The 27844-nt window shown below is 42.6% G+C and overlaps 1 protein-coding gene across 3 annotated transcripts in view; it reads left to right on the forward strand.

The window, feature by feature from the left end:
• The window catches only part of GFRA1 (GDNF family receptor alpha 1), a 325570-nt gene extending 297927 nt beyond the window's left edge, over positions 1 to 27643 (forward strand). For all 3 annotated transcript variants that reach the window (XM_053309092.1, XM_053309091.1, XM_053309094.1), the window contains exons 9-10: positions 9597 to 9650; positions 14164 to 27643. In XM_053309092.1, the coding sequence (XP_053165067.1) occupies positions 9597 to 9650; positions 14164 to 14325 (216 nt within the window). In that variant the 3' untranslated portion in view covers positions 14326 to 27643. The remainder of the gene's footprint in view (positions 1 to 9596; positions 9651 to 14163) is intronic.
• The last annotated feature ends 201 nt before the right edge of the window (positions 27644 to 27844 follow it).

Genomic DNA, 27844 nt, shown 5'->3' on the forward strand with positions numbered 1-27844 from the left:
ATCCCAAAGAATAAAGAGGAGGCAGAGATTAATGTGCACACACAGGCATGCACACAATGCTATTTCTGCTGCTTTAAAAGGGGGGAGGAGTGGCATTTGGGACAAAGAGGCCTTGGGCCACTACTGCTGCTATGAATGAAAGAGTTGGGAAGAGAATGAGGGGAAGCCTCTCCTGTTTCTTCTCTGAGTGGAATTTAAACATATGGCATCGACCATCAAGTTGCAAGTACAAGTATGCTTTTGAGTGGCTGCATGAATGTTTCATGTAGTCAAACAAGGCTGGTGAGTACTGCTATGATGGACCTCAACATCCAGAACCCCATCACATTCAATTCAAGAGACTGAAATTTGTGAGACACTTCTAAATAAGGCGAATATGCTAAGCATACTCATTTGAAAGTAAATCTCACTGAAACAGAGGAGATTTACTGCTGATAAACATTATGAGGATTGATGTGCAGGTATGCAGCTGTCTTACATCCCAGCCCTAAGAATGTTTAGTCAGAAGTAAGTTCCACCAAGTTCCGTGGGATTTATTCCCAGGTAAGTCTGTAGACAAATTGACCACCAATAATTTTCATGCTACAACTGTGGATTTTCCTTACAGCTGATTCAGCACACAGGTAAAGGTCAGGCATCTCTTAGTGAGAGACTGCAAAGCTGATTGCTTTTACAGCTTAAATAGCATTGCACCTGGGCTCTGTGGTCCAGAATTCAAGATTGTTTTATGCTGAATTGAATCCTTATTTGAGTGGTCTCTGCCTCTGAGATGCACTTTGCTTGTTTTCTCAGTTGAAAGAAATTTGTATTGCAGCATATTGTTGGATCACTGGGCTAATAAGAAAATACTATTGACAAGTGTGATAGATGCCGCTGGTGTTTAGTAAGAGCAAAAGAGTTAAACTGATTGCATTTTTGCAGTCAAATGCATTTTTCCGTTTATTGTTTGTGTCCTGCTGTTAAGAAAACAAGCTGGTTGCATAGTAAATCTATGTAATCAAGGCTGAAAATGAACAAAAGGGGTATGCAACATTATTGGCTATGAATATTTCAAGAATGTAGCTGGCCAGAGAATGGCTGGGGAAAGGAAGGTGCCTGCTTCTGACTTTTTCTTTCAGAGCTTTTCTGATAGAGTTGCCAGCTTTTCAGCCTCACACTGTAGCTACAGCTTTAACAGATATTAGAAAAATAATAATAATATGATTTCCTGTCCCCAAAAGGTTCACCATCTAAAGAGATAAAAAGATCTGAAAGGTAGACAGCAACAAAATGGATGTTGTGCTGGGGCTGAATATAGCCAGTTGCTCTTTCCCTGCTTAATATAAAGAACTTGATTTCTGCAAAGCAACTGTAATTAGTCACAAGAATAGGCCAGATTGCCTTTGCTTCTGGACATTTGGGAATTCTACTTTCTAGAATACAGATGGTAATTCACCAGAACGTTTCATATAGACGCCCATTGTCAAAAGGAGAGAACTGATCTAGTGGGGCTTTTGAGATGCTTAGAAGGACCTACTTCCAGGTTGTAGGGAACACTTCCAGGGGCAGGCAAGATCAGCTAAAATCCCCTCATTACGGGTGCTGCTGCATTAGTCCAGAATGCAGCAGCACCCACACAACTCCAGCACTCAGTTGGAAAGCACTGGTTCCTTCTTAATCAGGATGTCTGCCACTGCCTTTATATATGGGCATAGGTCTCATCCAGTGTCAGGCAGAAATCAAGAGGTGAGGTTTTCCCATCAGGCTTTGCCTTATAATGCTGTAACAGAGGCCTCCATAAGAAATTCACAATTTTCAGTGGGGGAAGAATCACCCAAGTTGCTGGACTCTTCCTTCTTCTGTCCTCCTTGTTCTTTAGTCTTCTGTTTTCCTAAGCTTGGTATGCATCTCCTGCCACTCACTATAGCAGTACTTCAAACCAGTTTGGAATAACAGCAGGAAAAATGACTATGAATTGTCTAAACAACATTACAATGTTGTTTTTTTCATTGTATAACAAAATGATAATAAAAGAGACTTTAAATAATATTGAATTTCAATCATTTGATTTTGTTTCATCATACTTAAATAATTGTCCATTCACCATAGTGACTGTATATAAATCATTATTTTAAATCCAGAAGCCAGCTTTTTTTCCCCTTAATGTAAAAACTATTATGAACAAGCAGCTCAGAAAAAAATCAGTGGCTCCATTATATTATATTAGCTGTTTAACTATTCATGTGTCTAAGTTTAAAGTTTGCCTTTATTTGAAATGGTACATTAATGCAGTTAGAAAAACATCTTCTTTCTTAGCGAGTAATTTTGTTTATTCTAAAAATTTATTTATTTATTTATCTTCCTCCAAGGAGCCCAGAGAGAGAAGTGATGGCCCCGAGTCACCCAGCAAGTATCATAGCTGAATGGGGATTTGAACTTGGGTCTCCCCAGTCCTAGTCCAGCACTCTAACTGCTGTACCCCAACAAAGAGAGGTTCTTTCCTGGGTCAGTTGCCAAACACTTCACCAGCCGAGAAGGATGTAAAGGCTTTATTTGCTCTATAGCAGGGGTGCTGCTTGGCTGACTGACTCAGAAAAGAACCTCTCTTTGTTGGGGTACAACATAACCACTACACAACTCTGTAAAATGTATACAGATACTAGTAAAAGAGGCTTGCAGTTTGCAAGCATTCCTCCTGAAGCACAAAATGACCATGCTCTCTCCCTTCACTCATTGCTAGTGGGTGTACAGCAGAGTTTATGTGTTTAGACAAATATATTTGTATTTCCAGCATGTAAGCGTTCTTGTGTTTTACAATTTCTTAAGTGACTTTCTTGCAAAACTGACACAGATTGAAATGTAGTGAACTTCAAAAATAGTTTGTTGGTTGCCTCATAATTCAGTGCAAGTCCAGACCTTCTGTCTCAAAAAGTACCCAAGAAAACTGCCGAAGTTTGTCAGAAGATATTTTCCCCCATGCTTTTCCAATGGGAGAGTTTCCCCACATTTTCCAGGAAATTAATCATAGGCGAGGAGTTGGGGTTCAGTTTTTCTGGTAGTCTGGGCAACGTCTGGAACCTACCTGGAGAAAAAGCATGTTTCAATCTTTCATAGTTTGGTTCAGAAGTTTCATGTCAGTGAGTGATCAAGTGAGTGAGTGAGTGAGACAATAGCAGCTTTATATATACTAGCCAACCCGCACAGAGCATCTGTGCACTCTTTGGGGCTGGCTGTTCCCTTCTCCCTCCTGCCCCACTCTCCCTCCCTCCCTTCTGCCCCACACTCTTGCCTCTCTTCCCCTCCCTCCCACCCCACTCTCTCTTGCCCTCCCAGCGGCAGGCCAGCCACCTCTCTCCACACCCCCACCTTCTGCCCCAGTATCGGGGCCCGCCCACCTCACCACCTCAGCTGGGCCCGACACTGCTTCGCCACGGCTGGGCCGGGCCCGCAGCCACTACCCGTTGCCAGGCCGGGCCCACCAGCGGCCATGGCTCACAGCTGGCCAATTCTCCTCCTCTTGGGTGTGCCAGCCCATCAGGCGCCTCCGCAGCCCAGCCAATCAGCTGAGCTGCTGGGACACATTTTCCCTGGTACACCCAGGAAAATTATATAGATAGATAGATGATTGGATTCCTGACATAAGTGGTAGATTCCTGGACCTTATCAATGAATATTTAGTTAGATTTTGAATGGTAAAAGTAAGATACACTCTAAGGTCAGATATCTGAATATTGAGGTTCAGTTTTACAACGGTACCAAATGTCCACTGATTTCAATCTGTAGGCTGCAGATAGTGAGGCTGTTCTCACAACCAACCTAACCCAGCCTGGAGCAGCCCTGCCTGGGTTGGGCTGGTCATGAGAAGCGAAAGGATCCCTGCAGATCTCAACACTTCCCACCCACCTAACCCTCCTAAACATCACGGCTGTTAGCCAAGGTTAAGGGTGCGTTTGCACCCTTAACAAGGCTGCTATGTATCACGTATCTCCTCGGTCTGAGTTCAGCCCAAGAAGACACAGAAACAGGCGCATAGAATACCCATCTGATGGGGGAATCCCCCAATGCAATGTGCTTGTTGTGCATTGCATTGTAGGATGCCCAGAGGTCAGAACAAGTTACAGCCCTGGATCACTCCACCTTGCTCCATGCTTCATGGAGCAGGGCTGCTTGTGTGGGAGCATGGAGCACACTCCTACCACTGAGCCTTGGATTGTCTATGGGAAAAGTTAACTCTTTTGAGACTTCCCCGCCCACCCCCTCTCAGCGATCATAAAAATCGCCTCAGTATGTGTGGGCTCTCCAAAAACCTTTCATTCTGAGAATGTCTATCTCTTTGTCATGTCTCTTTGTTGCCACAGTTCACTTCTGCTTCATTTTTATTTCCTCCTCACCTTCATTGGCTTCTTTAAATACATAAGAACTTTCCCTCTCTGTCAAGTGCAGGAATATGCCTCCTACAATGGCTAACCAGATGCCTCTGGGAAGCTCCTAAGCACAGACTGACATCAGTAGCCTTCCTATGCTGTTCTTCCTCTTTTTGAGAGTGATCCTAGCCAATTCGGGAAGGGGCCAATAAAATGTTGCTATGGATGAAGTTCCTGAGAGCATATGAAGCTGATTTGGAGTGAGAGGAATGTTTCTTGGGACCTGTTCAATCAATGCAAAGCTGAGATTAGCGTCATAGTAATTTGCATGCCTCATTCTTGATCACACATTAAATAAATCAGATAAACTTGGTACTACAAGGAAAACAATGGGTCACCAGAAGTCTATATCAGTCACTTGATTTGATTGTTAGTGTCTGCATTATTTTATTAAACCCATATGTGGAAAACAATTATTTAAGCTTTACATTTACCTGGCAGTAAGCACCATTAAACACAGTGGAACTTACTTGGTACCCAGCAGGATTGATATTTTACACATAGTTAACTTCAAAATGAATATCGGGGCTTCTGCCAAAGAGAAATATCTGAGAATTTTTAAGGACACCGAGTGAGTTTCTATATGACAAGTGACATTTCTCAGGGGGACTTCTGCAAATCCAGGTTCTCAGAAAATGTCCGTAGAATTGCCCTGAAAATATTACAGGTCAAGAACTGTTTTGTGTTTTTTTAAAGTCCATACTTCTACAAAGGTGGTCAGTCAAGAATAATCTTTTTGGTATAGTTTGAGCAGGATATTGTCCCTCAACCTTATGGTGCCACATAGCTATTAACACATTACTGGGTCAGTGCATCCAACATTTTCCTTCCATTTGAGGGTGTTAGGGGAAGGGCTTGCGGAAGTACAAGGATCTGAAAAGTCAGGAATCAAGGACGTCAGCAGGAGGCTTTAGTAACCTTTGCCATTCCAACAGCCCCTTGTTCACTGTAAATTCTCTAGCCACTTGACAGAACCTGTACAATGCTGTCTCCTCCAATGTTCTTCCCAGTCCCCACCTTCCTTCCCTGGCCTGCTTGTATCCACATTGTAATTACAAGTTATACCTGCAGGAGTTACTCATTTATATACACTATAACAAGGCAACAATGGAGTACCTGTGCAATGCATGCACATTTCCAGTAACATTAATATCATACATGTGCTCAAATGCTCAACTGCTACAAGCTGGTTATAGTAATGAGAGTGGTAGCAGCAAAAGAAAATTAGAAAGATACAAAGGCCATGTTGTCTGAAAGAAAGTGGATATAGAGAAATTCTTCTCCCTCTCACATAACACTAGAACCAGGGGTCATCCCATGAAATTGATTACTGGGAAATTTAGGACCAGCAAATGGAAGTATTTTTTTACACAACGCATAATCAACTTGTGGGATTTTCTACCACAAGATGTAGTGACAGCCAACAACCTGGATGGCTTTAAGAGGGGCTTGGATAACTTCATGGAGGAGAGGTCTATCAGCGGCTACTAATCGGAGGCTATAGGCCACCTCCAGCCTCAAAGGCAGGATGCCTCTCAGTACCAGTTGCAGGGGAGTAACAGCAGGAAAGAGGGCGTGCCCTCAACTCCTGCTATAGGCTTCCAGTGGCATCTGGTTGGCCACTGTGTGAAACAGGATGCTAGACTAGATGGGCCTTGGGCCTGATCTAGCAGAGCTGTTCTTATGTTCTTTTTAAAAGTCATGAAGGTCATTCACACAATCAAAATCCCTGGTGGCTAGGGAGGGCTTTGGGGAAGGCAGGATTATATCTATCTTCCCCCACACAATATTCTGTGGTCTTGTGCCTTGTCACCACGCACATGATCACCGCTGCAGCGAGCAGTGCGGTGTTCTCTAGACAGGGGAAACGCTGCCCAGCCTCCAGAAATCCCACAATGCATCACACAAGGAGTGCAGTGCATTGGGGAATTTCCCCTCAAGCCAGGTAGACTCATGACTGGGATCCCTGGTAGACGGGCACACTTGCACCCTTTTACCTGAGTAATAGCCTAGGGCAGGGATGGGGAACCTTGGCACTCCTGCAGATGTTGGCCTACAATTCCCATAATCCCTAGCTATTGGCCTCTGTGGCTGGGGATTATGGGAGTTGTAGTCCAAAAACAGCTGGAGTGCCAAGGTTCCCCGCCCCTGGCCTAGGGCTACCTGACAGGGCAGCTTCGAGATTGGCCCTCAATCTTGGCCCTTAACGTGAACAGCCCTACCCCAGTAGGTATGTTTACACCCTTAACCCTAGCTAAAAGCCGAGGCAAAAAGTTGGGCTAGATGTTGCTTTCCCACCAGGATCAGGCCTGATCCCGGCAGTTCTCACACACAGCCTAACCCAGGCTGGGCTTCACTAGCTTGGGGTAGGCTGCACTTGAGAACAATGGTCTAATGGTCTTTGATTGGCCATTTACCTTCCAGTCAATGGGAAATTCTGCCCGTTTTGTCAAATTTTGCTTAATTTCAGACAATACATTGAAATCGGATATCAGTTTGCAATATGAAAGTTGAATGTTGTCCTTTTTTTAGTGGTTATCCTTTTTTTGAAATGTTGTTTCAGCCTTACTATATGTAAAGTTCCTTATTCTTGCAGTCCTGTTGTGAATAAATACAAACATGCTTTCTCTTGATATTCAGATCTGCACAATCTAATCTAGATTAATACACAAGCCTTTATATATTACAGAAGCATTGGTTTCCTTGCACTGGAATGACACCAGTTTCTTTTTGCCTAGTACCTTGTGTGACTAAGGCAAAAATGGATTTGTCTCTTGAGATATTGTGCTTTCTTCTACACCACCACCACCACCACCACCACCACCACCACTACTACTCTTTCTACAGAGTTTTATATCATTTCCATTCTCTGTGATTTAGTGATATACTGTTACATTACAGTACAATAGCCAATGCCAGCTTTTCCATTATAACCCCTTTTTACAGTTTTATAACTCAGCAGTAAAATGTACTCTTCCAATTTGAAACTTGGCTTATAACATCTTAGTCTAGAAACACACCTTCCCCCCCCCCACCCCCCTAAGCATTTGCTTCGTAGAAGGAAAGAAGTAAAATGCATCTTCATTTCTTCTATCTAACTACAGAAGTTCTTTATAGAAGGGGAAAAGTTTACTATTTTTCCTGAGGTCATTATCATGATTTACTTTGTCTGAGGCTGAAAAGTAACTCCAAAAAAACTTTCCATGTTTTTCTTGAAATGGTTGATCCTTCTGTGTGAAGAAAATGGCTTGGTCTTATAACAATCTGAAATTAAATACAGAGGCAGCTATTAAACCGAATTAGTGAAGGAACACCAGATTGGCCTAGTTAAAGATCTGAATACCACTTTGGTGGCTGTGCTATATCTTCTCGCTTTTCCTGCAGACCAGGAAAGGGCAGAAGGAGGCAGAGAAGAAGATCCTGTTTACCAAGGTTGCTATGTACTTGACAGAAGGCCAGATGGTGATTTGAAATAGTGGTATTGTAAGTAGCACAGTGTTCTTTAGAGCAAACCACTATGCATCATGACTTGAAAATAGTCTTCTGTTCATAGAAGACAGGATTTTTAAGTCTGTACATCCTGATCCTATTTGCTGTGGATGGTAAAATGTAATCTCTAAGGGAATTGTGTGGCACAGATATGACTATGAAGAATCCTGCCATTAGAGCAAAGACGGACAAGATTACTCTGGGTCTATAGTGCTGGAATAAAAGGAATCAAACAGTTGTCAGATCCTCCACAGACTCCTTTCTCATTATCTTTCACATTGCTATATGATATACACCATAGGCAAGAATTAAATATCATGTAAATAGCAGGTAGCATGTGTTCGTCTTCTTGTGCGGTGCTCCAGAGTTTAAGATGTGCTTTGCCATTTGTGGCAGTGGCAGCTGATGCCCCTGGGGCCAGGGCAGAGGGTGGGACAGGCAGGCACAGAAAGGTCCACAGCTGCATCTCTTTCTTTCTTCCCACCCCACACTGGCTGCTTCTCTTCTTGCCCCATCCTGGCTTAACTTGAGCTGTAGGGGCTGGCCATTCACCTGGTTGGTTGGTGGGGGCTGTCATTTGCTGGGTTGGGTTCCCCAATGAATGACCAGCCCACATGGCTCAGGATAGGTCCAGGGCAAAGCAAGAAAAGATGTGGGCAGGGTGGGAAGAGAGAGAAAGAGACATACAGCTGTGGCCCATTCTGCACTCACCTGCTCTGCTTTCTGCCCCACCCCCCGTCCTGCCAGCTCTGGCTGCCATTGATTTGTGTCAATCATATGTTAAAGTTATACTTAAGCATGAGCTGCACTATATATGTTGGCCCGTCTACTAACAGAGCTAAAACGTTTGGCTGACATCCTGACAAATAAAGCACTGGTGTTTTGTAAGATGCTGACAAATGAAGCACTGGTGTTTTGTAAGATGCTCTCGTGCTCTGGACATGATCGGATAATTGAGCACAGGCACTTATACACTGGGGAAGAGAATTTTTGATGACTTCCCCTTCCCCCAGAAGCCCTCTGTGTCATCTGAAAATTTACAGCAAAAGTCCTTTCAGTACTAATTAAAAACCTTTTCTCTGCAGGTTCAGCCCATCTGATTGCTTCCCTGTTCAGCAGGGGTGGGAGCTTTATATTAAATGGCTTCTGATGTGCCCCTTGAATAGCCTTTCCAGCTTGCTCTAAAGTCTGTTATCTGTTCCTGTGCAGGAATAGTGTGCTATTTGATCATTTTAAAATAAAAGGAAAAAACCATTTTAAAATAAAAGAAAAAACGATGAGAGAAATTAAGTCATTAGATCCTCCCCCTGCTGGAAAAGAAATTGGCATGGCAATTCAGAGACTAGTCAGCATCAATCCCCCAACCCCACTGAATAGAGAAGGGGTCATTGGGCTCAATCTGCAAAGAGAAGACACCCTAAAGGTGCAGAATACAGCAAACTGTGGTCAGTAACAAACATATCCTTTATCTGAATTCATTGTATCTGAAGAATATGAAGTAGTTGTCTCTTTGATCTGCAATTAATAATCCATTTTCTTTAAAGTAATCCAATTCATATCAGTGGATATATCATATCACTTACCCTGGTAAGTGGTTTATGGGCACACTGTTTTCTCATTCTCGAAGACGTCTAATACAGCAATGCTTCTCCAGGTATGATGGGCAAAATATAGCGGTATGGTAACTTTTTCATCTTTTTACAGGTACCAAAACAGAGCTTGAATGGATCTGTGACGCCGGAACTTTGTGTGCCTGCGGTAAGATTTTGCACCTTATTACAGTAAACATTTAGAGCACAAATACAGGTGAAACTCAGAAAATTAGAATATCGTGCAAAAGTCCATTAATTTCAATAATGCAAATTAAAAGATGAAACTGATATATGAGACAGACACATTACATGCAAAGCGAGATAAGTCAAGCCTTAATTTGTTATAATTGTGATGATCATGGCGTACAGCTCATGAAAACCCCAAATCCACAATCCCAGAAAATTAGAATATTACATGGAATCAAGAAGACAAGGATTGTAGAATAGAACAATATCGGACCTCTGAAAAGTATACAGTGTACTGTGCTTGATTGGCCAGCAAACTCGCCTGACCTGACCCCATAGAGAATCTATGGGGCATTGCCAAGAGAAGGATGAGAGACATGAGACCAAACAATGCAGAATTGCTGAAGGCCGCTATTGAAGCATCCTGGTCTTCCATAACACCTCATCAGTGCCACAGGCTGATAGCATCCATGCCACGCCGCATTGAGGCAGTAATTGCTGCAAAAGGGGCCCAAACCAAGTACTGAATATATTTGCATGCTTATACTTTTCAGAGGTCTGATATTGTTCTATTCTACAATCCTTGTCTTCTTGGTTCCATGTAATATTCTAATTTTCTGGGATTGTGGATTTGGGGTTTTCATGAGCTGTACGCCATGATCATCACAATTATAACAAATTAAGGCTTGACTTATCCCGCTTTGCATGTGATGCGTCATTCTCATATATCAGTTTCACCTTTTAATTTGCATTACTGAAATTAATGGACTTTTGCACGATATTCTAATTTTCCAAGTTTCACCTGTATTTCTATGAATAATCTTTTCAAAAGCCTCTCTCCTGGAACCGTTAGGTTAGCTAGAGCTTCCATCCCATAGCGCATAGGACTTGAGGAGGGGGGTTAACTGTTCCTTCAGTGGCAGGTCCTACAGCCACAGGAGGCTACTCTGTCTCCCTTAAACATTAATCTGCCAACCCTGCCCAAACAGGAAGCACCATCTTTGCCTTTGTTTCTCCCCGAGAGCTGAACCAGAGACTAATGTAGCATATAGAGTTGGATGTGCCCAGAGCTGCAGTGACTTCTTCTGATAGCACAATTTATTACTCTCAGCTCCGTATCTGAAAGGGCCAGCTGAAGATCAAATACTTTAGCCTACACAGTAACCATTTCTTCTCTCCCTTTCCCTAAGTCGCAGGGAGCCAACATCCTCTGTGAGGGGCAGAGTATGAGTGGCATATTGAATGGGTATTGAGACGATGAGCAAGGATAGACAGGAGGCAGGACAGAAGGCAGGAGTTATGTAAGTTAAGTAAGTGAGTTGGTCTGCAAGGATATGTGGCTGTATCCATGGATTCTACTTGCGTATTTGACTGGGTATCAGGGTGGTAGGCATATCTGCCTTTTTGTGTGTGGACGGAAGGGATTATCCAAACTATGATTTATAAAATCTCCATGAGGTTCCAGCCCTAGTAATGTTGCTACCCACAACAATTTTCTCTAATGTAGACCTATTCAATTCATTCAACAGGGTTTCCACTTAGGTTGTTTTGGGTATATTAGTATGTATATTATGGCCTAAAAGGTTAAAAACACAGAAAAGCCCAGAATAGCTTTTCACTTCAACTGTGCAGCAGAAAGGTAATGACATTTTTATTCTTATGTAGCACACGAGTTTGCAGGTCACATGATAATTACCCTTCCCCTATGCAGTGTAATTAGCTAGTAATCTGCAAGCACATGTAATCATATGGCTCTTAGTAAGACCCTTAAACATAGCAGATCAGATTTTATGGCTGACAGAATCCTGATCTGTGCTAAATGAAATGACAGTTACTTGAACCATGCCAGGAGTAAGATTGACTGTGACTTTTACTTCTTACACTCTTGCCTGGAGCTTGTAGCCTTCTCTCTTTGGCTTTTCCACCACCTGATATGCAGAGAGATTAGCTAGTATTATCCATATCCATCATACCATAGATGTCCTTGTTTATATTCTCCGTTTAGGAAGAAATAGTTTTCTGAGAATTGGATTGGTCCACTCATTTTGTGAAACTCACAGTACAGATATGAGCAGATGGAAGTGTTTCTGTTTCCTGTGTTGAAATGCATAGATACAACTACAAATGGTAATTGTATCTGTGCATTTCATAGATCTATGCACTTTCATCCACAGAGAATGACCACAGGGTGTGAGGAAAAATCCTGCTAGGTCTAAATAGCCCCATTTTGGTTCTTCCCTTTTTCTAGAAGCAGGAGCCAGGTTATTTGCATACAGACACTCAGAACATTTGGGCTTGCCTCTGTTAGCTCCTGAACTAAAGGTGGGCATAGAGTCAGAGTTTTCACTCTGTTATGAACACTGATAATGATTATGGCATCACTGTGACAAGAACACAATTCAAAATCCAATTTCTGGGAAACCTTTTCAGACATGGGTGGCAAGAGGGACACTGTACTCATGTACAGAGTCAAGCAGTGGCATAGCTGGGACGCTGAAGGGCCCTGTTCAGCCGGTCACCAGGCCCCATAATGCCCTCTACGTCTGACATTAGACACAGGGGGCACAGCCCCGTTAGCAAACGAGGCCGCGCAACCCATTTGGAAGTAAAATCTGGCCAGTGCCATGTTGGCAGTGTGGCTAGGATAGCTTGTCCCTGCTTGCAAATGCAGGGAGAGGCATTCCGGGCCAGGCTGGGAACCTAGCGCTGGCTGAAACCTCTAAAAAATGGAGCCGTTTTTGAAAGGTTTCCGATGGTGCCGGGCTCCCAGCCTGGCCGGGAACACCTCTCCCTACCTTAGCAAGCAGGGAGAAGCCACCTGGCCACGCTGCAAACTCATCACTGGCCGGATTTTACTTCCACATGGGGGGGGGTGCAGCCCCATTTGCAGTCATCTGTACCTCCAATCACATGATTAAGCTGTCCCTGTGCTTCTTTAGATTTCCAAGCAGCTGCAGAGAGGTGCTAAGGACTGGCCTTAACCACATGATTCCATCCCAGCCATGCAGCACATGCAGTGCTGCATGGATTTTACTTCCAAACGGGGTGCATGGCCCCGTTTGCTAATGTGGCCATACACCCTGCATCTGACATCAGACGCAGGGGATGTTGTGGGAGTGCCAGGCATGGCCCCTGGGGCGTGGTGCCCAGGTTCAAAGAACCCTTTCACACAATGGTGGTTCCGCCCCTGGAGTCCAGAGAGCACACCTGGAAGTCCCGCCCCAGTGCTGACACAGAGAAACATCACCTTCCCTATAATTTCCAAGCTTACGACATTTGCCTCTACAGACAAACACCATCAGCATGCGGAGTGCAGCAGTGTGGGTCTTCTTGCGGCAAGAGTGCTGGGGTAGGACTTGCTGGGGTGCACAAGTACAGCGTCCTCCTTTTTTAAAATGTCAAAACAGGGCTTTAGACTAGGCCATGTACAGACAGTGCCATTCTTCTGTAAGCTGGGATCTACCCTTACTTGTGGCTTTGGTCTACCTACATGGTCTTACTGAGGCTCTTCTCACGATTGGTGAGAAGAGCCTCTAGGGGGTTTGCGAGAGCCTCTCTCTAGAGAGCCTCTAGGGGGTTTGCGTCCTCGCAGATGAGCAGACAGTCTGTTCTGGGTGCCCGTAGTGGCCACCCACATGACTGCCGGCTCCATGACGGAGCCGCAGGGGGCTGGGAGGATTGGGGGCTGCACGGCCCCTGGAAGCTCCAGTATGCCCTGTGCGAGTACACAGGGCATTCTGGAGAGACCCTCAAGCCGGGATGCTGCTTTTAAGCCTCCCGGCTGGGGGTCTACTCATGAGTAGCTGCGGAGCCGTGCTACGGCTACTCATGATTTTGAAAACGGGGTTTGTGGAGTGCTCGCTCCGCAAACCCGGTTTAAGGGGAGGGGTAGTTAGGTGGGTTAACCGCTGCCTGGAAGCCACTGGGCTCGCCCTTTCACACAATGGTGGTTCCGCCCCTGGAGTCCAGAGAGTACACCTGGAAGTCTGTGAGCCCGGTGGCTCATACGGTCAGGCAAAATCGGGCTAGGCTCTACTAGCCCGATTTCACCTGATCATCAGAATAGCCTCACTGATTGGTCTTGCAACAACCCATTTTGTGGTGTGGTGGACAAAAACCAACTTTAAAACTAGGCTTAACATTAACATTCTGGCATTTAAAACACGGAATTTCCAGTTCTCCCCGCCCCGCCCCTTGAAACCTAGTTACAGCAGTCTAATGAGGGTATTTTCAAAACACAATGGTTTAAAATATGTTTTTATGTATACACTTGGTTAATGCCTTGATGATGTCCCCTGGAAGTTCCCCCCAAAAAACCTTTCATAGCAATGCCAAGTCCTTGACCAGTTCAGTCTGGTGAAACTACCATGCTTGAGTAAAAAAGATACCCATCAGGCAAAGTAAGGCAGAGTTTGTGACTAACAGCAAAAATATGCTAGGATGTGCTAATGTAAATGCTAACAGTGACCAAAGGAAGTTATTGTGTCTTGCAGAATGCAATTGGGAAAGAAAGTGCGGCCGGAGGCTCCACCAGCCACATATCCTCCGATAATTCATCTGCTCTTCGTATAAGCATTGGGCCAAGCACACTTCTCATGCTGATGGCAATTGCACTCTCACTCTGCTTGTCCCCACGTTCAGCAGAAACCTTGTAGCTGCTTTAAGAAAAGGACCTGTACAAAACAAAAAGAAAAACAAAATTGTTTCCTCCTGTCCTCTTCCATTGTTGATCTAAAATTCCAGTTCTAGGAGCTGTGTTGAGGCACTCTGCTAAGAAATAGTTCTGGATCATCATCATCATCATCATCACCATCATCAGTATATTATTATTATTATTGATATTATTATTATTATTGTTATTATTATTATTTTCTTATTTTTAAAGGAAGCTTCTTGTGATATTTAGGGGCTTTGTGAAATACTTGATGCAGTGCTACATTCCAAACCCAGAAGGCTTTTGGACCTGCAATGTTTTAAAAGAGTTGGGATGTCAGTTTGCTTAAAAAATGCCCAGGTTTTATTCTGTTCTCTTCTTGTTTCCCTGTTCATTGTTATCTCAGTTCTACTCTTTCTTAAGTTTCTATTTCTCTCATTTGGAGCACAGTCCACCAAGAAGTTGTCCTGCGCAAGACCCACTGAAATGAATGAGATCCAAACAAGAGCATGCAAATCCTTTGCAGTTCTCAATCATTTCAGACTGCTCAGGGTGTTCCCCATCCCCTGCCCACCCCACCCCACCCAGCAGAATCTGGGCCAGAACCATGGTTTTCAGCTGGAGTGGAAGCATGTGCAGGACACATTGCCTTCTGGCAATTCAGGGGCCTATTCTCAAAATCCATTGGGTTGTGTAACAACACCTGGTATATCCCTGGGTGGCTCTACAGCCACTTTTAGTGCTTCTGTCACACTGGAGGGGGGATTGTCTTCACTGATCTGGGCATGCCAGGGGGCTCAGAACAGTAAAGGGAAGCCTAGCAAGGAAAAATTCCTGGTGGATTTTGTCCTGGGTTATTTTTTATTTTCAAATCAAACCTTTTTTGATGTAATATGGAAGCAGGTTGTTGTCACATGATGAATGTCTTCCTGGAAAGTGAATTTTATGAAACTTCTTCTTGTTTCATAGATGGCTACCAATCTTTTAACATTGTAGCATTCTTGTCCATGTTTATATATGTAAGTGGTTTTGCAGCCCTTGCTGAGAAACTATAGTTAAGTTATATGCCAGTGTAATACACATCTCTCCGTCAAAATGTTTGCAGAGATAGAGAGTGATAGTAAACTTTCTAACACTGCTTTTATTTTTCTGATTACAAACATTTAGCCTTAACAAGAGGTTTAAAAGAAATCTTATATTAACAAGAAACAACCATTGTGAACGTTTCAGTAATCAAAAATTCTTCTATCTTTCTGAGGATATATTTAAAAAAACAATAGAAATTCATTTTTGCTAAAGGATTTAAACTGAACAATTGTTGGTCTTCTTTATTGTAATTATACAGTTTAGTTATTTTACTGTTGGTTAAATAAAAATGACATGAATATTAATTACTCTAAAGATACACCATGATCTGCTTATATTTACTTTTGTGAAAGAGGTAAAGCAGAAGCATCGATCACTTTTAATTCCTTGCCCCAGTACAGGAAACCACAAGCACAGAAGAAAATGGAAACATGTATCTCAGACTTCCAAATGGAGATGTGTGTGTGTGTGCCATTGGAGATGGGGAGGGAACACATCAGCACAACAACAAAAGGAAAGCTCTTAGGGGGCACAAGATGTCAGTTTCTTCTGCCTAATGCAGAAGGTGTCAGCCACTGTGTAAGCTCATTATTATACAGTGTTCCCAATGGATGCACTCTTGTGTGACACAAGTGGCACAAATTTTGCATTTGTGCAGCTTGCACAACTGATGCACATTATGCAAATGCAATGTTACTAGGCCAGCATACTCTCTTGCGGTGTGTCAGCCATTCTTTCCAATGGCTGCACTGTTGCACAACTGCATTGTGCAACTATGCCTAATTTTTTTTCATACCCACAGAAGCACAGGCAGTGTGGAAACCACCTGCAAGACACTGCGCAGTATGTGGGCCAGTGACTGATCTCTGCAGTTCCCCAATGAAGATTTGCTATTGGAATACACTGGGCAGAAGAAAATAACACCTTATGCTCCTTAGAGGTCTTCCTTTTGTTGTTCCCATGCCATACAAGGTTGTTGATTCCAATCAGCTGATATTTGCAGATGCCCAGGATACATTATATATTTCTGGAAACCAGTTGGTCCTCTGAACCATGGTCCTCTGGGGCATTTTTGTAGAGACTGAGTAAGGCTTAGAGTTCTTCTATCACTTAAAAATCATTTTATGCCTTAACGCACTGATGGTGACTATTGAAATTAGCATACTTGCTCTTAAACCATCTTGAAGTACTGGTCATAAAACCACATATTGCACTGCTATCTCAATCCCACCCAAATATTACTCAGTGGGGACTAGTCTGAAACCTTCTATGTAGACAATACCCATGTATGCAACCATCTGGAAATAGTAACGTCTGACTGTGCATGACCATGCTGAAAAGACACCACTTTTCAATGGCACTTGGTGTGAGCATAGCTGTCTTGTCATTTTTTTACCGGCCATGCTGAAATTTGGGCCTGGGGCAGGCTCAGAAGTGGCACCTGTCAATATGGCGGCACCTTGGGCAGGCATTATTTAAACCATATGAATGGTGGCACTACATGGTGGGAGTGTTTTAGAACATCTGGGTGCTATTCTTGGGAGGTACTCTAGGCGCTACTCTTGGGAGCAGCCACTTTCTCCCGAATGTATTGGAAAATATTGTTCAGCCACAATTGATTGAAATAGCAAATACAGCTATTTCAGTACAATCCACTGTGACCGATACATAGTGTTTACCTCTTTTCATGAAGCAGCAACCAATAAATGACACAGGTCTTCATCCATTTGTCTTTCATAGAATGACCCTGGGCCAAATTTTGTTTAAAGCACATTTTTGGCAATAGTAGCTGCTGGGGTTGGTTCCAATCAGGAGTAGGGGGCAAAATATTGAAGCCCACTTTCCCACCACAGTTGCATTCTGGATTCTCCCTGCAGTGGCTATTGGGGAGGGGACAAGGAACAAGCGAACAATCACCCAGAATGCGCTTTATATAACTTGTAGGTTGGACCACTTTGACAAGTGACAAGTGAAGTCAGTCTGTGCCACTTTCACAATAAAACATTTAGGATTAGTACATCTGACTGACCTCAGATACACCCAGGAGGGCTCACTGCTGAATGATATCATCATTTGAATTCTACAGCCCTCGCAGTTGCAAGGCAAACTATCCAGTTCTTTAAAACACACACATACATTAATAGTTTGCTTGCAGCTTCTGGGACTGCTGCCATAAGAAAGGGTTTGCAAGATCAGAGCCTTTCTTGATTTAAAGGAGTTTTCTTGCTATATTGCCCTTGTGCATGATTCAAGTCATTTTGATTTTCATTCATTGATGTTGATTGTCTATGAGGGGGCATGATGACTTTGTTCAGTCTCTAAAAGGGTTTCTTTAAAGCTTCAAATGTCATCAGAGAGGCAGCACTTGTCCTAAGGACTGTCTTTATGTTGAACTGCAGTGGCTCGGTGGCAGATAAAGTAAAGCAGTCGTGGCTACATGATCAACTGCGATCTGCTTTTGGTTTTATTGAAAGTGGGAGACAGCTATACAAGACAAAGAGCTTATTATTTTCAGTTTAGTTTGTCATGTTTACAACGGATGCGTGAAATGTTCAGGCTGCAGTTGAACTTCCAGATTTTTCAGCTCTGTACCACAAATCTACTTGCATTATGTAAAGATTCTGCATCCTGCTAGCCATATTATTATGTATAGGAATTGATCAGTCAGTTGGTATTATTGTTCTTGTCAAAACATTCTGACATACACTTGGAGTTTCATGCAAACCATTATCTCCCAAGCTGAAATTACATACATGGGATATCTCTCCACTTTGTGGGGGGGAAATGAGGTAGGCCTCACCTGCAGAGGGTTTATCATGCCTTTTTGTTTGGAGCTGGGCCTCTGTATTTGTCAAGAAATGTAGAATATATAGTTGGTTCAGTTTCTGTCATGTAGATCTTATAGCTCTATTTCTGTCCTGTAAGTGTTCGGGAATAATTCTCCACTAAACATGGTACAGTAAAAAAAAAAATTACTTCTTTCCCACTAATTAAAAAAACCCATTACAAATAACTTTTTTTAAAAAAACATCCCAAGTCAATTCACACAAATTAGCTTATGTGGAAAGGTAAAAATGCCAATTGTGAATATGACAACAGTAGTTTGAAAATGGAGATATCATACAGATATACTTGTTAGAGAGATAGCGTTGTCTGTGGTTCCTGCCAAGCATGTACTTGGCAAACTTAGATTTGTTGTTTAATGAATAATCTAGTAGGAACTAATTAAGTAATTGGGGGAAACAGTGACAACAACAAAAGAATAGACTCGAGATTAGGATCAGATTATTTAACGTCCAGAAGAATTAAAAGCGTAATCCTTTAGGATGAATGCAGAGTTGGACATTCCCTAATTAAAAATATTTGCAAACCAAATCTAAAAATACTAAGAGGGCATTCACACAATCGAGTGGGCAGGCTGGAGAGAAGACAGGATGGAACCTACCGTTCCCCCACATGGGGGTCTCTGATTTCTTCAGTGCGCCGCCATACACCCACACAATCCTTGCTACACCTGGCAGCGTGGAGGCAGGGGGAACTAGTCCAGCCTCCATGAATTCCATAATGCACCACGCAATGAGGGATACCCTGGGGAGTCGGCCACTCGAGGCACACCACCCTGGTGCACTCACACCCTTAAGCCCCAGCTAAACATGAGGGTAAAAAGTCGGGTTGGGCCGGAGGGCAGCGCCAGGCTCAGGCTCAATCCCAGCGCTGCACATGAGCAGCCCAACCCAGGCTGGGCTGCCCTAGCCTGGGATTAGGCTGCTCGTGTAAATAGGCTTTAAAAGTACTATTCTTTTCGTCAATAAATTCTATATTTCACTTATATTCATTCCTTTTATTTTTGGAACCTTAATAGTCTTTTAGAAACTATGTTGCGCCGTCGAGTCGATGTCGACTCCTAGTGATCACATTCCATGTGATTTTCTTGATAGAATACAGGAGGGGTTTACCAGTGCCTCCTCCCATACAGTCTGAGATGATGCCTTTCAGCACCTCCCTATATTGCTGCTGCTGCCCACAGGGCTGTCCTTAGGGCAAGCAGGGCGACCACCCTGGGCCCCTCTCTTTTAACCCCCATTAGAATTAACTGGAAGGGAGGCCCCACACTGGCTGATTTGCCCCAGGTCCCGCACCCCACCAGGGCTTTCTAAGGACAGCCCTAGCTGCCCAATATAGGTGACTACAGATGTATTTATTAGGCACAGTCTGGGAAGCACGCAAGTGGGGATTTGAACTAATGGCCTCTTGCACTCTAGGCAAGCTGCTTCCCTGCTACGACACCACAGCTGTTGAATGCCTCACCTTTTACACGGTAATGATGATCTACATGTGGAACTGGGCTTCCACATGCAAAGTCTGGATCTGATTCTGCATACACAAAAGAGTGAGGTATGGGGGACAGATACGGCATCCAGTGTGTTGGGATACAAGTTCATTGATGCTATCATCTTTTGTCTTCTCTTTGGAGCAGGAATACCTGGATTCAGGCAGCCTGTCCTCCCTCCTAACAACAGTTCATTTTATCAGTGACAACTATATATTTGGATCTTTGCACACAATAGCAAGTGTGCAGCCTGTGCCTACACTCTCTGGCACCTTGGATCACATCCAATCTCTCTCTCTACCATCTACACTAATTATTCAGAATGAAAGCTATTGATGTCTTAAGGTGTAAAAACTACCTTAATTGGTTTCTGGTATGAAAGGAATAACTAAGAACTGCCTTCAGTAATGATCCCTTTTCTGCAGAGAAAAACGATATAATACAGAACTAAGGCCTGCTAGGACTAATCCAAGGAAGAAATAGTACTTTGTTTTTTCATTATATACAATTTCATATATATGAAAGCATACAGAATACTTAATTGGAAAATAAATTGCTATTAACCCAACCAGAACAACAAAAAATGAGGAGGTAACTTTCAATGGTACTTTTACCAACATCTCTGGACAAATGCAGATAGATATGTTTTATTAGTTGAGTATGGCATGGACAATATCAACACAATCATTAGCTGCAGCACTGAAATAAGTGAATTGTTTGGGGGTGGGGGTTTGCCCACTTCCAACCACTCTAATTGCATGTACTAAGTGCCCAGCAAACAAGATAACACTTCATTTTTGTGTATGTCTATCAGCAATAAAATGCATTCACGGTACAGAGTGACTTATGACTGCAGGCACCTCTGTATGGTGATGATGATCTGGACTAAGCTGATGTTGAGTAGAGGTAAGCCAAAACATTCTTTATTGTTTCATTTTCACTTTCATTATTCTAAAAAAATAGTGCCATTGATTTTCAGTATTATTTTTCAACTGCTCTTCAGGATTTAATCCATTTTTCTTTCAAATCCTGAACACTAGAAGGAGGTGCACAAAAGCGACCCAAAAGAAGTTGCTAAGCTCCAGGTAACTATTTAGTTCCTGAGCTGACCCCCAAGCCCAAGTCTCAGCTCAGCAAAAATGTCAGGTCTTGTGAGGAAAGGAACTGTGCAATTCCTGAGGTTGCATACCCAAGCTCAGATCTGACTGGGTTAAAGCTTAGGCAGAGTCCTTTTGTATATGCTCTATAATTTCTTCCTCCAATTCATGTTACTGGTAGAAGCCCATGTGAAGCTGTGGAAGCTCTGACCAAAACTCTGGGATCAGTGATGGATTTGATAAGAATAAATAAACGTAAGCTCAGTCAAAACAAAATGGAGATGTTTAAGCTGCATCCTGATCAGCCCAGGAGTTAGTGACTTTCTGGTTCTTAATTAAGTCACATTTCCCCTCAGGGACTGGGTGTGTATTTTGGTAGAGACTCACAGATGAAAGACCTCATGGCTAAAAGTACATTTTACCAGTCCCTTATTCAGCTGCTTCTGGAGAAGGGTTACATGGCCACAGTAATTCATACCTTGGTAACTTCCTACCTGGATTAGTGTAATGTAGTTTTTGTGGGATTGCCTTTGAAGATTGTTCAGAAACTTCAATTTGTCCAAAAGCTAAGCCATCTACAATTTATTTTACTTTAATTAATTGCCTTCCAGTTTGTTTTGGAATGTAATTTTACCTTTAAAGCCTGGTTCATGCAAATGGCCTCTGCACATATACAGAGATCCGAACTGGGCCCACGCTGATGGGGGAAGTGCCAAAGGTGCCTAGACCACACCACACACCCCTTTTTGGTGGGCCGGTCTAGTTCGAGCTTGAACTGGTAGAACCAGGCCAGTTCGAAAGCAACCAGGTTCGATTTGAACTGGTTCTGCACACCCCTCAGTCACATGACTTGAGCTCCCTGGGTTACTCCAGGTAGCTCGTATCATCTGGAACACCGGGAGCCCTCTGCTCCCGGCTGCTCCAGACCTGGGTAGCCCAGCTCTCCTACCCAGGGCTTTACCTGGGTAGGCCTTTACCTCAGTAGGTATCGAGGTACCTCATGTGCACAATCACCCCCAGGTTACTAGGCTTCCTACCGGCCTGCCGCCATTTTCAGCAGTGAGCCAGGTGGCGGGGAAGAGCAGTTGTGCAGAGCAGAGTGGCTATACTAAAAGCAGCTGCTCCACTGTTCGCGTGCTGCCTCCAAGGAGGACCCAGCGCAAGCTTTCCCCCTCCCCCTGGCACTCTGCCAATTGCCACCTGGGCATGCGATTGGTGACTATTTCAGTGTAAGTTGATCATCTGCAGGAGCCTGCCTCCCTGCCCGCCCTCCCCACTGCCCAGCTAGGCAGTTGTGTTGACCACCTTTGGTATGGGCAAGTAGCAGGGCTTTTTTGTAGATAACATCCTTCCCAGGAGTCCCAAACAGCTAATCCCATCCCCATCTTCCAAAAAGCAGTAAACATGCTTTTGATCCAGCAGGCCTTTTGATAATGAGGTGGTTTCTTATTTTTAATCTGACCTGGGGGCCATTTTGCTTCTCATGCACTGCTGTAGTTTAAGGGTTTTTAATGAGTATAAACCATCATTATTCTACCAATACTTTATCAGTGGTTTTATAATTTATTTGCAAGGCATCCTTACATTTACATATAAATGTAAACCACTTATTTTCTAAGCCACTGAGGGGGGAACGTTCTGATCCCTAATGGAATTAAAATATATTGAAAATGTAGGCTTTGTAAGAATTTCTGCAAACTGCAGTTCCAAACAGGTATTCATAATTACGTAGGTACTATGAAATACAGAAGTTTCTGTGGGCCATCCTTTTGGGAAACAATAACTTAACAATTTGAAACATGTTCCATTCACTTGAAAAATTTGCCCCAAGACTGTGAAGTATTATAGAAATGTATCGAAAAATACTCATGGGTTATGGGCACAAAAGGAAAAACAATTTTCTTATTACAAATACAACCATCTTCTGTTTTTTCCCCAATCTGTAATTGTCCTCTCCAAAACTAATATTTCTCAGAGAGGGTAGGGAGTAAATTTGGGAGTTGTTCATAGCCTACAAAAAATCTCATTTCCCAAGCAGCTGCATACTGAATTACAAAGGTGAAGATCCAGAATAACGATTTGAAAAGAAAGGAAAAGGTGGATTATATAGGAAGTGCTATTCATCAATATTGTATGAGCTGAAAGTCAGGATTATGTCAGTGCCCATCTACTACTACTGGTAGTGTCATGAGAGTTTTGTGGGAGGATTGCTAGTCTGGTTAGTAGAAAGCCACATATGATCCCCTAAAAGATAAATGTCTGTTATTTCTTTGCCAACACACTTGATCCCTTTGAAAGAAATAGTCAAGGTTGGGAGTATCAAGGTTGGGCTTGGTTCTGAGTGCCCACCCAGACATCTCCAGCCATTTAAAAGAAGGCAGCTGATCCACATGTGCAAAGCAGTGCACATGCAGATTGGCTCCCTCCTTAGAAATGGATAGGGGAGCTCGAGTGCCCTGAAGAGATTGCTAGGTTGGACTGCCTGACTTCAGTGGACCAACAACTCTTAAGGAAGTAGATACTTTGAAAAGTAAAGCACCAGAGACCCTAAACGGGCATTTAGTATTTTTCTCCATTTGCTGACTAACTGCAAACAGTGCACGTTTATTGGAAAACTCAAAACTCACTTTCCTGGCTTTCACTTTCAGAATGGCTCCCACTGAGAATGGCTCTCACTTTCAAACTATTACTTATTTACTTCCAAACGTTCTGAATAAATGATTACAGCGCAAATCTTTTACCTGCCTACGTAAACTAGCACCTCCTGGTATACCTGGAGGCAAAGGTTTTCAGCAGTCATTATCAGTTCTGCTGCATTATCTATTTCTCAGATTCTTCCAGACAATGTATGCTAACCCGCCACTTTCCACAACATCACCTCACACAGATTTGCTTCTGATGAACTTGGCAGAAAATTAATCCAGTTGACTGTGAAGGATTTCTCTTCTTTAAATATTTGCTTTCACTTACCAGCTCACTTCTTCCTCTGACATTTCAATTAGTGGCTATTCAGACACTCTCTGACTTTGGAAGGTCATTTTAGTTTTGTTCTCTTATTGCATTTTTTCCTCTCAAATGTTGCATTAGCATTATAGTTGTGCATGACTTGTACAATGCTCATGCAGGTATGTTAGATGCTTGTTAAGAACTGGTTAACTAGAAAATTCTTGGTTGATGTGACCTCTATATAAATATTAGCTTTGGGTAGAAAGGGGCTGATGCATTTCTTAGAATGCATTTCTTTCTTTCTACACCTTCATGTCTTTGCTTGCTATTTTCCTTCATACTGCAGGACTTACAAGTCAAAGTGACTAGTGGGCCATCATATCACTGTGTACCCAACTTCTGCTTCATTAGCCAGGTGATTTGCTGCTTACTAAATCCAGCTTGTATTTCCACTTGTGCAATTTCTTTCTGTCAACAGACCTTAAGTGCATGAACTTGCCCATTTGGTTAAAACCCATCTCATGTATCATTCTCCTTCAGTTCTGGCTGTTCTACTAACTTTTGACATGCGTATTGTATTTAACTTTGTGGGTTATGTATCACAGTTTCAATTGCAGCTTTGCATAACCGAATCTTGTTGTCATTACTTTGTTTTTCTCTGTATTTCAGTAAGGCTAAACAATTGCTAATCAAAAGTCCAAATAAGTACTTGGTGCTGTGGCTGAAATAGTTACAAGGCTTGTCAAAGGAGCAAGGAGTTTGCAGGAGGGAGCGGGATGGGGGGGGGTCAATTGTTCTGACATTTTCTAAACAGTGCTCCAGTTTGGCCATGGTTTTCCTCCCTAAAGGTCTCTCAGCCCATTTGATTACAGCAGCTGCAACTTCTGTCTCTTTTTCCTCTGCCAGGTGCCAATAGCTGAATTTTGTCATGCAGCCACTTGGAGTTAATTACTGACTAAATACAGCCGCCAGATTTGAGACCAGTCTGAAAAGATGTTTTTCATCCCATTTTGACTTTTCTTAATACCTCCCAATACCTGCATTACTTCTTCCTTCTTTACTGTTTCCTAATCTTGTCGTTGGGGGATTTCCTTTTGTTTGGTGGAAATGTATTTAAGTAGGATTGGTTTTCTTAAAATCACACTCACCAGAGCACCAGTCTAATTACTTTCTTTATGATCGGTCTATTTTATGAAATACCAGATCTCTTCTGCAATATCCTGAGTGCCCTCAGCTCCTCTAGAAATGGAGCATACAAGCCGAAGTGCATTTGGCCTCAAGGGGACTTCATATACCAATATAGGAGATGTAGGAGGTTATAACACTGTTTAAAGCAGATGTAATTGCACTTTGTTGGTGTGGTTAGCTGTCTTCAAAGAATCATAAAAAGAAAATGGCCACAAGCCAGTGCATTGTTGTACAATCTTAATTCCTATTGAAATTAGCATGTCTAATTTTTGTGGCCAACATTCTTGTTGTGGCATACTGTAATAAATGAGCAAACATCCTAAATGGCAAAAGGAATCAATCAGAATTTGCCATGAACAATACATAGAGACAAGAGACAATTGAAACAGAATGAGCAATTTAGCAACAGCGTAATTTTTCTGTAGATGTCATTGTGAAAGCATTTAATTGATGCCAATTAAATAAGTCACACTCCAGTAAGTGTGTTTATGACTGAGGAGCCAGTGTGATGCTACTTAAGGTTCTGTACTTTTATGCCACACAAACCTAAATCCAGGATGGAACTATTTATTCAGATTAAAATACACCCACAAGGCTCATGGCCATGATCCAGAAGTATATGGGCATATCCTTATCTGTACCCAGTTTTTTTCTGAGCTATGTGGAGAAAGTCAAAAAATTCTCCAGTGTTTCTCCTTGTAATAATCCTGAAATTCACTGAAATTTCAGTTCCAACCCTAGTTTTGTTTTTTGGCAAGTCCTCTGCCAAACTGCCCAAACTACATTTTAAACAGTAGCAGATATTCCCCATATTTCTATAATAATGGAAGGAGCCCCGTGAGGGCATAAAGAGGTGGGAAACTAGGTGTGCTTCTTCCGTAGCCCAGAAGTAGTGGAGGAGCGGAGCGGGCTTTTCGCTGCTTTCTCTTTCCTCCTATTCACTTGCAAGTTGCTGGCTGTGCTGCTAACCCTAACCCTCTGCTGCTGCTGGCTGTGGAAGAAGGAAGATTTGCTGCTTTTTCCAACCTGTTTGCAACTCTGCCAGGCTTCTTCATTTATTGTATCACTGCAGAGAATGTCAGCCAGTGAAGTGACTTTAGTTGAAAAGGAAATGCAGGCAAAAATAAATGTCCCAAATCAGCAATTTTGTACATGGATTATCATTCTAAATGTGAAGGAAAAGCAATCTAGCACCCGGAGGTATATGCATGAGGGTCCTACACCTTATGTGTGCACCACTAAACAGACAGTTAATGTTTTTATTTCTGACTCTGTTGTTCCCATTTCAACAATGGAGGATGGATTTGATTCCAGGTGCCCTAAGGTCTATGTACCATCAAGTGACCCAAACAGACAGTGCTAGCTAGCTGTTTAGTGGGAGAAATTCACCCTTGCAGCAGTTTGCACACATCCTGTTGCTCCAAATGAAGGCCTTTGATCTCTGGAAGCTGTTTCCTCTTTGTAACTCTTGCACCAAATAATGTTGCCATGTCTCAACTAACTTACCTTTTGTTATTCACTGATGGTATTGACCTCAGATTTTGAGGACTGGACAAAAGCTAGTATGCTGCTCTTCATTGTGATAAGAATTCAGATGGTAAATAAATGAATTTTACTGTTTTTCTCACTTGTTTGGTACAATACAAACTGCTCCATCGGTTTTCTTATTCCACATTGGCATTTCTGGGAAGCAAGGAACTTGGATAAATGTTGTGAATCGGTGCTACTTTTACTAAGCTGAGATTTCACTCCAGTGATCTCTGTGCTGTAAGACATCTTTACCATACCTACTAATATTAGGTAAGCTACTGCTTTTAGGTAAGAAGAAGGTACCTAAATCCAAACAGCAGGTCGAAATGGCTACAGAAACACACTTGAAGACTGGGGAAGGGGGCGGGGCGGGGGGCTGGCTTTGCTTAATGGGATTTCTATGAAGCTATACGTCTCATCACATAGTATTGAAAATGATTAACTGTGATTAATCCTGCTCATGCTAAGAAAAGCTGTCTGAATGTTGCTTTTACTCAAGAATATGTCGAAGTTTGTGTTATTTTTGTATAATGCAAGTTGTCAAGAACTGCAGCAGTTGGGAAATAGAATTCAAAGTTTGGATTAATTTTTTTAATATTCTATTAAGATGTTACAGGGATTATATGGGAGTAGGGACTGAAATAAGTGCTAGCATTTGAAAAGCAAAGTATTAATATACACTGTGAATTGATTTATAATTTGAGGGCAACCTCTTCCCAGGTTTGTTTTGAAAGACAATTTGTTCTACCCTAGGTTTCCATTTGGAAGATATTCATATAACAAATATTCACTTTGCTATCTTATGTAAATGATAAGTATGATGTCCTAGAGATTTCTGTACCACCACCCCCCACCCCTTCAACGGTTTATGATGTGTCAGGTCCTCTCAGTCATTCTGCCGGGTACATTGTTGTTAAGGAACAAATGCTACTATTGACTGTTCCCGTTGACGTTGACTTAGATTTGAACTAAGGACACTGTTCTTTAAATTGTCCAGACTTTGGAAGTGATTTTGTGATGTTTGTTTTTCTTTTCCTGTTGGCATAATGCTCGCACACTATAAAAATGTACATATCTGAAAGAAGAAAAACCCACCAAATAAACGTTGTCTCTTTTTTTATTAAAATAAGGAAGTAATCTGACTTTGTCCCATTGTTTGTTTTTAACATCTCCACAACAGGATAAATGTGGCTGTTATCTAGAAAGATAATGGGACGAGGCTGTTAAGGAACTTGGCATTTCACTCATTGCATCTGATTGTGGACCATGGCCTGGAACTTAAGGCAATAGATGGTTTGCCATTTAAAGCAGAGACCACAGCAATTGGCACTGCACAACTGAAT

Source organism: Hemicordylus capensis, chromosome 3, assembly GCF_027244095.1.
Source record: "Hemicordylus capensis ecotype Gifberg chromosome 3, rHemCap1.1.pri, whole genome shotgun sequence".
In the NCBI taxonomy this organism is placed as follows: domain Eukaryota; kingdom Metazoa; phylum Chordata; class Lepidosauria; order Squamata; family Cordylidae; genus Hemicordylus; species Hemicordylus capensis.